This window comes from Leucopleurus acutus (assembly GCF_964270905.1).
Source record: "Leucopleurus acutus genome assembly, chromosome: 1".
Classification (NCBI taxonomy): domain Eukaryota; kingdom Metazoa; phylum Chordata; class Mammalia; order Artiodactyla; family Delphinidae; genus Leucopleurus; species Leucopleurus acutus.
Window position 1 is genome coordinate 77,131,229 of NC_139142.1, and position 13,664 is coordinate 77,144,892.

General features: G+C 41.2%; 1 protein-coding gene across 1 annotated transcript; it reads left to right on the top strand.

Moving 5' to 3' along the window:
* Positions 1-3,116: 3,116 nt before the first annotated feature.
* Positions 3,117-8,418, top strand: LOC309968782 (transmembrane and coiled-coil domain-containing protein 5B-like; the record flags this gene model as incomplete). The annotated part of the gene is made up of 4 exons (XM_082850246.1): positions 3,117-3,139; positions 6,715-6,790; positions 7,051-7,097; positions 8,220-8,418. 4 exons carry the CDS (start codon positions 3,117-3,119, stop codon positions 8,416-8,418), a joined length of 345 nt encoding a protein of 114 aa, XP_082706372.1.
* Positions 8,419-13,664: the final 5,246 nt, after the last annotated feature.

Consider the following 13,664-nt stretch of genomic DNA (forward strand, 5'->3'; position numbering starts at 1 on the left):
AGTAAAAAATATTAAAAGCAGCAAGGGAAAAGCAACAAATAACATATAAGGGAATCCCCATAAAGTTAACAGCTGATTTTTCAGCAGAAACTCTGCAAGCCAGAGGGTGTGGCAGGACATATTTAAAGTGATGAAAGGGGAAAACCTACAACCAAGATTATTCTACCCAGCAAGGGTATCATTCAGATTCAATGGGGAAATTAAAATAATTAGAGACAAGCAAAAGCTAACAGAATTCAGCATGACCAAACCAGCTTTACAACAAATGCTAAAGGAACTTCTATAGGCAGGAAACACAAGAGAAGGAAAACACCTACAAAAGCAAACCCAAAACAATTAAGAAAATGGTAATAGGAACACATACATTGATAATTACCCTATATGTCAATGGATTAAATGCTCCAACCAAAAGACATAGACTGGCTGAATGGATACAAAAACAAGACCCATATGTATGCTGTCTACAAGAGACCCACTTCAGACCTAGGGACACATACAGACTGAAAGTGAAGGGATGGAAAAAGATATTCCATGCAAATAGAAATCAAAGAAAACTGGAGTAGCAATTTTTCTATCACACAAAATAGGCTTTAAAATAAAGACTATTATGAGAGATATAGAAGGACACTACACAATGATCAAGGAATCAATCCAAGAAGATATAACAGTTATAAATATATATGCACCCAACATAGGAGCACCTCAATACATAAGGCAAATGCTAACAGCCATAAAAGGGGAAATCAACAGTAACACAATCAGAGTAGGGGACTTTAACACCCCACTTTCATCAATGGACAGATCATCCAAAATGAAAATAAATAAGGAAACACAAGCTTTAAATAACACATTAAATAAGGTGGACTTAATTGATATTTATAGGACATTCCATCCAAAAACAACAGAATACACTTTCTTCTCAAGTGCTCATGGAACATTATCTAGGACAGATGATGTCTTGGGTCACAAATCTAACCTTGGTAAATTTAAGAAAATTGAAATCATATCAAGTATCTTTTCAGACCACAATGTAATGAGACTAGATATCAATGACAGGAAAAAAATCTGTATAAAGTACAAATACGTGGAAACTAAACAATACACTACTTAATAACCAAGAGATCACTGAAGAAATCAAAGAGGAAATCAAAAAATACCTACACACAAATGACGATGAAAACACGACAACCCAAAACCTATGGGATGCAGCAAAAGCAGTTCTAAGAAGGAAGTTTATAGCAATACAATCCTACCACAGAAACAAGAAACATCTCAAATAAACAACCTAAACTTACACCTAAAGCAATTAGAGAAAGGAGAACAAAAAAACTCCAAAGTTAGCAGAATGAAAGAAATCATAAAGATCAGATCAGAAATAAATGAAAAAGACATAAAGGACCAATAGCAAATATCAGTAAAACTAAAAGCTGGTTCTTTGAGAAGGTAAACAAAATTGCTAAACCATTAGCCAGACTCATCAAGGAAAAAGGAAAGAAGACTCAAATCAAGAAAATAGAAATGAAAAAGGAGAAGTAACAACTGACACTGCAGAAATACAAAGGATCATGAGAGATTACTACAAGCAACTCTATGCTAATAAAATGGACAACATGGAACAAATGGACAAATTCTTAGAAAAGCATAACATTCTGAGACTGGACCAGGAAGAAATAGAAAATATAAATAGACAAATCACAAGCACTGAAATTGAGACTGTGATTAAAAATCTTCCAAAAAACAAAAGCCCAGGACCAGATGGCTTCACACGCGAATTCTATCAAACATTTAGAGAAGAGCTAACACCTATTCTTCTCAAACTCTTCCAAAATATAGCAGAGGGAGGAACACTCCCAAACTCATTCTACAAGGCCACCATCACCCTGATACCAAAACCAGACAAGGATGTCACAGAGAAAGAAAACTACAGGCCAATATCACTCATGAACATAGATGCAAAAATCCTCAACAAAATACTAGCAAACAGAATACAACAGCACATTAAAAGGATCATACACCATGATTGAGTGGGGTTTATTCCAGGAATGCAAGGATTCTTTAATATACGCAAATCAATCAATGTGATAAACCATATTAACAAAGTGAAGGAGAAAAAACATATGGTCATCTCAATAGATGCAGAGAAAGCTTTTGACAAAATTCAACACCCATTTATGATAAAAACCCTCCAGAAAGTAGGTATAGAGGGAACTCTCCTCAACATAATAAAGGCCATATATGAAAAACCCACAGACAACATTGTCCTCAATGGTGAAAAATTGAAAGCATTTCCACTAAGATCAGGAACAAGACAATGTTGCCCACTCTCACCACTGTTATTCAACATTGTTTTGGAAGTTTTAGCCACAGCCATCAGAGAAGAAAAGGAAATAAAAGGAATCCAAATTGGAAACGAAGAAGTAAAGCTGTCACTGTTTGCAGATGACATGATACTATACATAGAGAATCGTAAAGATGCTACCAGAAAACTACTAGAGCTAATCAATGAATTTGGTAAAGTAGCAGGAAACAAAATTAATGCACAGAAATCTCTGGCATTCCTATACCCTAATGATGAAAAATCTGAAAGTGAAATCAAGAAAACACTCCCATTTACCATTGCAACAAAAAGAATCAAATATCTAGGAATAAACCTACCTAAGGAGACAAAAGACCTGTATGCAGAAAATTATAAGACACTGATGAAAGAAATTAAAGATGATACAAAGAGATGGAGAGATATACCATGTTCTTGGATTGGAAGAACCAACATTGTGAAAATGACTCTACTACCCAAAGCAATTTACAGATTCAATGCAATCCCTATCAAACTACCACTGGTATTTTTCACAGAACTAGAACAAAAAAATTCACAATTTGTATGGAAACAGTAAAGACCCCGAATAGCCAAAGCAATCTTGAGAACGAAAAACGGAGCTGGAGGAATCAGGCTCCCTGACTTCAGACTATACTACAAATCTACAGTAATCAAGACAGTATGGTACTGGCACAAAAACAGAAAGATAGATCAACGAAACAGGATAGAAAGCCCGGCGATAAACCCACACACATATGGTCACCTTATCTTTGATCAAGGAGGCAGGAATGTACAGTCGAGAATGGACCGCCTCTTCAATAAGTGGTGCTGGGAAAACTGGACAACTACACGTAAAAGAATGAAATTAGAACACTCCCTAACACCATATACAAAAATAAACTCAAAATGGATTAGAGACCTAAATGTAAGGCCAGACACTATCAAACTCTTAGAGGAAAACATAGGCAGAACACTCTATGACATAAATCACAGCAAGATCTTTTTTGACCCACTTCCTAGAGAAATGGTAATAAAAACAAAAATAAATAAATGGGACCTAATGAAACTTCAAAGCTTTTGCACAGCAAAGGAAACCATAAACAAGACCAAAGGACAACCCTCAGAATGGGAGAAAATATTTGCAAATGAAGCAACTGACAAAGGATTAATCTCCAAAATTTATAAGCAGCTAATGCAGCTCAATAACAAAAAAACAAACAACCCAATCCAAATATGGGCAGAAGACCTAAATAGACATTTCTGCAAAGAAGATATACAGACTGCCAACAAACACATGAATGAATGCTCAACATCATTAATCATTAGAGAAATGCAAATCAAAACTACAATGAGCTATCATCTCACACCAGTCAGAATGGCCATCGTCAAAAAATCTAGAAACAATAAATGCTGGAGAGAGTGTGGAGAAAATGGAGCCCTCTTGCACTGTTGGTGGGAATGTAAATTGATACAGCCACTGTGGAGAACAGTATGGAGGTTCCTTAAAAAACTACAAATAGAGCTACCATACCACCCAGCAATCCCACTACTGGGCATATACCCTGAGAAAACCATAATTCAAAAAGAGTCATGTACCAAAATGTTCATTGCAGCTCTATTTACAATAGCCAGGACATGGAAGCAACCTAAGTGTCCATCATCGGATGAATGGATAAAGAAGATGTGGCACATATATACAATGGAATATTACTCAGCCATAAAAAGAAACGAAATTGAGCTATTTGTAATGAGGTGGATAGACCTAGAGTCTGTCACACAGAGTGAAGTAAGTCAGAAAGAGAAAGACAAATACCGTATGCTAACACATATATATGGAATTTAAGAAAAAAAATGTCATGAAGAACCTGGGGGTAAGACAGGAATAAAGACACAGACCTACTGGAGAACGGACTTGAGGATATGGGGAGGGGGAAGGGTGAGCTGTGACAAAGCGAGAGAGAGGCATGGACATATATACACTACCAAACGTAAGGTAGATAGCTAGTGGGAAGCAGCCGCATAGCACAGGGAGATCAGCTCGGTGCTTTGTGACCACCTAGAGGGGTGGGACAGGGAGGGTGGGAGGGAGACACAAGAGGGAGGAGATATGGGAACATATGTATATGTATAACTGATTCACTTTGTTATAAAGCAGAAACTAACACACCATTGTAAAGCAATTATACTCCAATAAAGATGTAAAAAAGTAAATAAATAAATAAATAAAGAGGGTGGGAGGAAACTTTTGGAGATGCTGCGTATGTTTATGGCATAGATTGTGGTGTTGGTTTTACAAATGCATACTTATGCTTTTCTGTATGTCAGCGATTGCTCAATAAAGTGATTTTTAATGGGGGGGGGGAAAACACCCGGACAGAGAGAACGCTTATCTTGGCTATTTTTGGCTCTTCGTTTTGTTTTTTAAATGTTTATTTTATTTATTTATTTATTTAGGCTGCGTTGGGTCTTTGTTGCTGCACATGGTTTTCTCTAGTTTTGGCAAGCAGGGGCTACTCTTCATTGCAGCGCTTGGGCTTCTCATTGTGGTGGCATCTCTTGTTGTGGAGCACAAGCTCTAGGGCGCGTGGGCTTCAGTAGTTGTAGCATGTGGGCTCAGCAGTTGTGGCTTGCAAGCTCTAGAGCACAGGGTCAGTAGTTGTGGTACACAGGCTTAGTTGCTCCACGGTATGTGGGATCTTCCTGGACCAGGGATCCAACCTGTGTCCCCTGAATTGGCAGGCAGATTCTTAACCACTGCGTCAACCAAGGAAGTCCCTATTTTTTGGCCCTTTGAATTTCCATATAAATTTTAAAATTAGTTTTTCAATTTCTACCAAAAAAATAAAAACTTGCTGAGATCTTGATTGAAATTACATGGAATCTACAGATTAATTTGGAGGCTAATTAATATCTAAACAACATTGAGTTTTCCAAGCCATGAACATTATCATCCCTCTATGTATTTAGATCTTCGTTAATTTTTCATAAACATGTTTTATACTTTTCTGTAGTGTGCTTGTGCATCTTTTATCATCTTTCATCAGATTTATTCTTAGGTATTTGATATTTTTGATTTTATTGTAAATAAGGTATTTGTTAATTTGATTTTCTAATGGATTACTGATAGTATATAGAAATACAATTGGTTTATAGATTGAGTTGACCCTTGAACAACATGGGGGCTAGGGACACAAATCCTTTGCACAGTTGAAAATTCATGTACTACTATCCCTCGAAAACAAAGGAATCGATGAATGACTCACCCAAGGGCAGGACGCTGAAACATTTTGAATAGATAGACTCAGGACTCCAACCCTGCCTTGGATTTTTCCCCTTATGGTCTTAAACTCCAATCCCTGTCTCCTCAGCCAACTGATGCTGCCACCTGCTCCTTGGACTCTATTCCCTGTACCACAAAGTGCCCTTGGGGAAAAGCCTAGAACTCATGAGGAGCTTTCCTCAGTAAGTTTACTTTGCTCAGGGTTTGTATCCCCTCGTCTTCTGACTGCATTCTTCAATGCATTCAAATGGCTTTTTTATGTATTTTGTCCGGTTTTTATAGCTGCTTGTAGAGTTGGACTAGCCTGATACAAGCTATTCCATCATGGCCAGAACGTGGAGTCTGTGTCACTTCTCCCCTTTCTTCTCTATTTGATTATTACAAAAAGATTCCCATGTAAAGCCTAGTAAGTTTTTACTGGATCTGACCCTCCGGCAGGAAACAGCTCTAAACTCTGAACAACAAAACAAGAGAAATGAACGGACAGTTGGAAGGCACTGGAGAGTGAATAAAACCAAGCAGATTCTGGAGGGTGGTTGACACTTGGAAGAAGGGAAGGCAGGAGATCATTTCCCCATTTTATCACTTTTAGACTGAGGGCAAACTAAACTTGGTGTGTGAGGGTCAACTAAAATACCTTGAGAAAACTTAGTCTGTCTGGGCTAGAAAATAGAGGACAGAGTTTGGGGTAGTCAAACTGCTGGATAAAAAACAGAGAGCCAGAGAGGGAGAGCCTCAAATTTTATCTAAACTCGGCCCAAATTGCAGGCTGACCTCCAAAACCACGCACGCCCAGGGCATTCTGTGAACAGCCCAGCTGAGGATATCAGACTCGAACTGAGGTTTGAACTGCCACCAGAAGACAGACATTTTGCAGTGTGAATCCAACATCAGGGTTGTGTCATGTTACTTTTCATTGATTGTCTTTTCTCTTGAGAATGGACCACAAGTTCTTGTTTCTTTGTACATTGACCAATTATAAATTTTGAATATTGTACATTGTGAATGTTATCAAGAATCTAGGAAACAAATCATAGATGTTGCATGACTTAGAAAATCCCCTTTCATCAGTCCCACGGATTATGTTACTTAATTCTTGGATCTGATTTTTCTCACCCAGGTTCAAAGCCCAGAACAACTCCTCCCATACAGTGAAACCGGGGTCAGTTCTGGTGGAGACCATCCAAAGCAACATGGTAAGTCTTCCTTGTCCCAAACTGGAGTCTCCTCTATCCCTTCCTCCCCTGGCTTCGCTCTTCCTGCCCCCTGCCCCGTCCCCTTCTTTTCAATAACCAGAGTTAGGAAATAATGAGGCTCAGTACCTTGCTTCACACCATGGCAGCTAGGACGTGGCAGAGCCAGTGACTTCTGGGTCAAGCTCTCTAACCACCCTGCTATACTGCCTCTCTGTGAGCACATGAACAGGCACCCCTGTGGCTTTTATTGCTTCTCACAGGAGAAGACCATCATTAAGAAACAGAAGAGAATCTTTTGGTATAGCAGGTAAGTGGTAGAATCTTGTTGGTTTCTTTGGTTTTTTTTTTCCTGGTCTAGGTCATCTTCACTCCGTAGAAGTAAGTAACTTGGTAAGAGCATATGGCGTGAGGATTAACATAGCCACCAACCAGAAAATATCAGGCAGCCCCAGATTTATCCTAACTCCTCCTTCCTTGTTTTCTGAAAACAGAAAGTGGCTATTTCTGAGAAGTTCAAGATGAAGCTTGCTGGTTGCATTTCTGTTTCAATTTCAATGGGTTGTTTTACAACCCATAGTAGGGCCCCTTTCTGTTTTTCAGATTCTAAATCTGATCATCTGCTCTCCTCTTTGCTGGAAAGAGAGTTCAGGGTGCATTAATTTTCTTAGCTCTTTTATTGCAGGCTGAAATTTAAAAAAAAAAATTACTTGAACTCTCCAGGCCTTTTCTTTTTTAAGTTTTGAAACAAGGACACTAACTCTAAAATACTCCATGTGGCACTTTAACGAAAAGCTTCAATTTATGCCATTTCAATATAGTTAAAGACTGAAAGCCTTAGGTTAGTTTTCCAGGTGGAATTTTCTTGGATGTACACAAGAAGACACACACACACACACAGGTGCACACACACACACAATCTATTATTATTTAAGTTGGTTTCTTTTGGTACTTGATGTTTAGAAAAAATCAACCTTAACCATTTTATGTGGATGTTAATATCAGAGATGGCCCAGACTTATTTCAAGTTCTAGAACTGCTTTCTACAGTGGGCCTGAAGAGGGCCACTGATCATGAGACTCACAAGTGTGACAGTCCTGGACCTTTTCTGACAACCTCCACAAAGGCCTGCGTATATAGTACCTGGAAGGTCTTATTCTTCTGCACCTTCAACTCTTCTATGTGGACACCTATTCTGTTGGAGGGCTTAAATGTCAGGAGGGCTGTATTCAATTCCTTACCACCACATCCATCTTTTTCTGTTATCACCTATCCCTTACCCTCACCCTTTGTGTCTCCATTCCCCACTTCCCCATCAGGTTTGCCTGAAGAAAGCAATTCATCAGTCATTTATAAGTGTGAAGTTCACCTCCTGCGGCTGGATCCTGGGCTGTCTTTTTCCCCCATGCTAACGATGGATGTCTCTTTGCAGGCATTTCAGGGATCTTGTCTTCATGGTCATGATCTTCATTAGGCTGCTGGGTTATGTGCTTTTCTACCTGCAGTACATAAACCCAGACCTCCTTGTAGATGCTCTGCCCATGGTAATGAGCAGAGACACCTTGAAGAGGCTGAGGGACATCTTATTTCCCTTCCTCACTCTAGAGGTAGAAGAAGTTCTACCACATTAGTCTGGAGTGACCTGAGGGCTTCACACTGCACCCAAGCAGAGAGGGGGCCATGGCTGTGGCCCCATTTGGGGGATGGGCCGGGAAGGAAGTGGAGCTTTGACTCAGAGCTGCTGCTTTGACATCCGACCTCTTCATTTCTTTCTCGTCCCTCGCATTTTCTCCAGAGTGTCTCTCTTTCAAATAAAAAATATGTTTGATCAGAGTTCACTGTGTGGGTCTGTGAATTTGGTCTGTGAGTCCTTTAGGGAAGATAACAACGCATTATCTTCCCTAAAGCTCTTTTATTTTATCTTATGCTATGCCTTCCAGGAGTGGGATATCCTGAAAAGCTGACCTTTTACATGTCCTTGGATGGTTACTCATTCTCAATTGAGAAGAAAATTACCCTAAAATTCAAGTGCTATAATAAATTCAAATCGTAATTCAAATGCACCTTCTCCGGGCTTCCCTTACTGCCCTGCCCACTTGTGCCTTGTAGTGTTGTTGCTGTGTGTATTGACGGCAGGGCTTCTGACCCCTTGATTCTGTATCGTCCCTCACGGCCCCAAGAACCGTGTCTTTACAAAGATTCCTTGAAGAATTTGTAAGTCCCTTCTGTGGCATCTGGAGGGTAACAGCTGGAACCATGAGCCTTGACCTGTATTATGAGAGCTCTTTCTTTTGCCGGTATAGCCAACTGGGCATTGGCAGTAGAAAGGGAAGGGGGAAAAAAGAAAGGGAAGGGAGGTAGGAGGATGTGGCACAAAACACGAGGTTGTGTGACCAGCTGGTGGTGTCTACTGGGTACCAGAGCTCAATGGCGGAGGTACCAGAGCTCAATGGTGGAGGTACCAGAGCTCAATGGCGGAGGCACCTTCGTTTGGCAGCTCCTTCCTCCTGTGCATTCCTGAGGTTCTTGCCTTCTGCTGACTTTTCTCCTTCCAAGACCATTCCTGACAAAGGTTTTAACCAAATTTCACTTGCACAGCAATGTCAGGGTGGAAGAGACATACTGTATGTTTGCTTTGGCTGCCGACATGACACTATCCCACGTTTTTTTGGGGGGGGGTCTAAGGAGGAAAGGGTGAAGGTTCTCAGAAGGCTCCTAAAAAAATGAAAAGCTGATCAACACCACCCTCTTGTGGCCAAATCCAAGCTCTAGTGCATTTCAGAGGCTTCCCTCCAAAGGGCAGGAGTGTGATCAGCAAGTTGAAGCAGAAAGATGGATCTTGGACAATTCTTTGAGCTCTAATAAGTACAGTTAGTATTCATTCATTCATTCAACAAAGATTCACTGAACCTCTTCCTTGGGCCAGGCAGTATGCCAGGTGCTGGGATTATAGCAATGAATGGAACAGACAAAAATCTCTGCACTTGTAGTGGGTAGATACAGATAATAAATAATTAAAATATAAAAACATCAGATGATATTAGGATATATTAAACAGTTAGATGGGGGAGGAGGGCGGGAATGACGATGAGCAACAGTTACAATGCTCCCTTGAGAAGGTAGTGTTATAACCAAGACCTGGAGGTGATGAAGGAGGCGTATGGATACCAGGGGGGTAGTATGGCCAATAGGGAGAGAGCAAGTATGTGGCCTTGAACGTGGAGTGTGCCCCTTGGTGCGTTTGAGGTTCCTTTGCTGATTCCCTGATCACACCTCTGTAATGGTCCCCTCATTAAACTCTCTTCATTGGAATCCTCCGAGCTGAGTTCCGGTTCCTGCCAAGACCCTGGCCGATCCACTGTTCACTGTCAGAGGCATGCCTTAGGCTGGAGGCTCTCAGCATTTGCGTGATTCTAAACCAAAGGTGTATGTGAAGAAAACGCCTGCAACTGGCCAAGAGATGTATCCACGGAGTATTATTTCCTGAGTCATTCCCTTCTCTGGTCACAGTCCCTCATAAGCAAATGGAAGGCCTAGGCTCTCCTCCACTACCCAGCCCTTCCCACCAACACGTTCTAGACAAATGTGGGTCCGTCCCAACATTCAAGACTGGCTAAGAAATACCGGCTTAGGAAGATTGCGACTAGGTAGCCCCTCACTTGCAGTCACCGTTTCACTGGGGATTTGAAACCTTAAAGTTGTCTTGGAAATCCATGTTACAGAAGCACAGCAGCCTTTTCTGCCACCCGGAGAGCCTGCCTCCAAGGAGGAAGCTGGCTCCAGAAGGGCCTGGATGACACTCAAAAGTCTGGGAAGCAGAAGAGAGGTTACTGCTGCTTTAAATGAGCAGTGCTAAGCCGAACATCCCACTTCCAGCAACTGGGAGCTTATCACACCCAAACCCCACACGTCCATCAATTTCTGAAAGATTTTAACAAAATGATTAACTCACCTAGCACAACAGAGGGCACATGCAGAGCATTCCACAGCACGAGTTTCCTTTCTTAAATTAAAGTTTGCCTTCATGTAGCAGTTAATCTTATATAGCAACACAGCAAATTGACTGCCTCCTTTCTATTTTAGTCACTAAAATGAACAGCCTTCTGTTCTCCAAATGAACATTCCCAAGTCCTCTAAGCTGTCACATGACATGGCTTCTAGATCTTGTATTATCTTATTTACCCCTCCCTGGCACCGACCAAGCTGAACAGAATACTACAGATGAGGTCTGACTGGCACCGTACAGTAGCCCTATTCTCCTTTTAGTTTAAACGGTATCACTTTATTAATGCCGCCTAAGATTTCGTTAGCCATTTTGGCAACTGTATCACACAAAGATATGAGCTTGGAGTCAACTGAGATGCTTAACCTTTGGGGACATGAATTATTTTTATCCTATATCTTCTCTGTTTTGTGTTTGTACAGATTAAAAACAATACTGATAAAACCATATTAAAAACCATGTGGGACTTAACCACTTGCCCTATAACATTTCATTTGTTGGTGTAGATGCTTCCTTTCAGTCTGCTGCAATCATTCAAAACCCTGATTCTGTGGAGGAATTAACTGGCCCATTTAATGACCAGAGACACCTGGTAGAAGAGAAACTGCTGAACTTTGGATGGAGAGAGGCTTGAGTGTGAAATCTCCTTTGGCCTTGTAGCGGTTGTTGACCCCAGGCAGCTAGTTAACCCTTGCTTTAAAGTGTCTAATTATACTCTCCCCCAGGAAACTTACAGCAGCTGCTAAGTTTTTTGTTTTCTTTTTTCAGTGTTCTGAAATGGAATGTCTTTGGGTCTGAAGGCTTGAAGCACTTTCCTTATATCTTCTCACCTATCTTAAAATCTGATTACCTGTTAACTATTTTGGACTATCTTTTTTTAGCATGCTAAGTATCAATTTCCTTGATAGAGAAGGCTGCTGTGGAACAGGATTCTTACCTTTTAACATTACACCCCATGCCCTAAGGAGTAGCCTACCCCTTTCGTCTCTCCTGTTCCAAACATAACATTAAAAATGTCTTTTTTTTTTTAATGCACTTTATAATATCTTTTTGCAAACCCCAGTGTTGTCTTGAAAGAAGCACGGAATAAGGAAGCAAGACTTGGAACGTAGTCCCAGCCTTTTTGTTATGTAGCTGATTTTCTACAAGTCACCATACCCTCTCTGGGCCTGATTTCTGAGTGCCTTCTGAGACCATTGTGCTGACATTCTTTGGTTTTACGAACTATTCCATTCAGGTCTTTGCATGAGTGGGAAACAACCCTCCTCCTAACCTTCTGCAAGCCTGCCAGGCTTCAGCTCTTCCAGTGATCTTAGCCCTTTCCTGGCCTTTCCTCTCCCCCAGGGAATCCCTCTGGAAGCCTCAAATTGCTTCCATCACTTTTCATCATGAGGAGTTTTCAGAGGGTGGTGCTTCTATAATTCTTCTTGAGAAGAAACAGTGTTTCTATTAACTCTAAGAATGAGTTAAGAAGTTTGGTTTAGATTGGGATTGACGTATATACACTGCTATGTATAAAATAGATAACTAATGAGAACCTACTGTATAGCACAGGGAACTCTACTCAGTGCCCTGTGGTGACCTAAATGGGAAGGAAATCCAAAAAAGGGGATACATGTATACGTATAGCTGATTCACTTTGCTGTACAGCAGAAACTAACACAACATTGTAAAGCAAGTATACTCCAATAAAAATTAATTGAAACAAGAAGTTTGGTTTAAAGTTCTAGTTCAACAAACATTTACTGAGTTCCTACTATGTGCCAGGCACTGCACAATCAGTGCACTGGGATGTGGAGAAGGAAGTGGGAACAGTTGAAGAAATAAGCAATAAAGCATGCTCTCAAAGACTCAACTGTGGGCTTCCCTGGTGGCGCAGTGGTTGAGAGTCCGCCTGCCGATGCAGGGGACATGGGTTCGTGCCCCGGTCCGGGAGGATCCCACATGCCGCGGAGCGGCTAGGCCCGTGAGCCATGGCCGCTGAGCCTGTGCGTCCAGAGCCTGTGCTCCGCAACGGGAGAGGCCACAACAGTGAGAGGCCCGCGAACCACAAAAAAAAAAAAAAAAAAAAAAAGGATACAGAGTGTCAAGGAGGCTCAAAGGAGATCGTTATATCTAGAGCAGGAAGGAAGGATGGGGAGGTGTCATTTGATATAAGCTTTAAGAGAGATAGGATTTCTACCCTCAGAGATAGAGGAGGAAGGGCTTTCTGAGGGAAGATGAGAAATGGTGATTCAAATACTCCCCAGGCTTTTAAATAAACTGATCTAAACTGCCCGGGGAGAGGGTAGAGTGCCACTAATCCTTTGAACGTGGAAAGAAAATTCTCCCAGGAGGGAAAATCTTAACAGCAGCTTACTTGATTACTAATTGTTTAAGAAATGTTATTAATGATTCACTTACATTTGGTTTGCAGGGAAGAGTTCCAAAGCGGATTTGTCTTCAATGGTTAGATATTGACAAGATTGGAGGGAGAATTTCTCTGATAATCCTGCGCGTCCCCGTATGCAAAGGGCAAGGAGAGACCGAAGAGGCGAATCACTCCAGATTGGTAAATGGCAGTTTAATAAGCAAGAAATTTACATATGAGGCTTGTCTTGGATGGTCACGAGATGAGTAGATCTCCGCACCCGCCCTCCAGAATCTTAAAGTTTACGTAGCGGCTTTAGCAGGGGTTCAGTCGTGTATACCATCCAGATGGTCTCAACAACACCTTGCATTTTCAAGACTATGTCCTTGAGGCATCTTCTAGTTTGGGAGCGGGGGGCGGGGGAGCAGATGAAATACACATTCCAAGGACAGGGGAGGGGTGAGGAGCCTCTGACTGCCCAGGTCCAGCTCATGGGTCAATCAGTAGTCACCTCGTTTCAATGA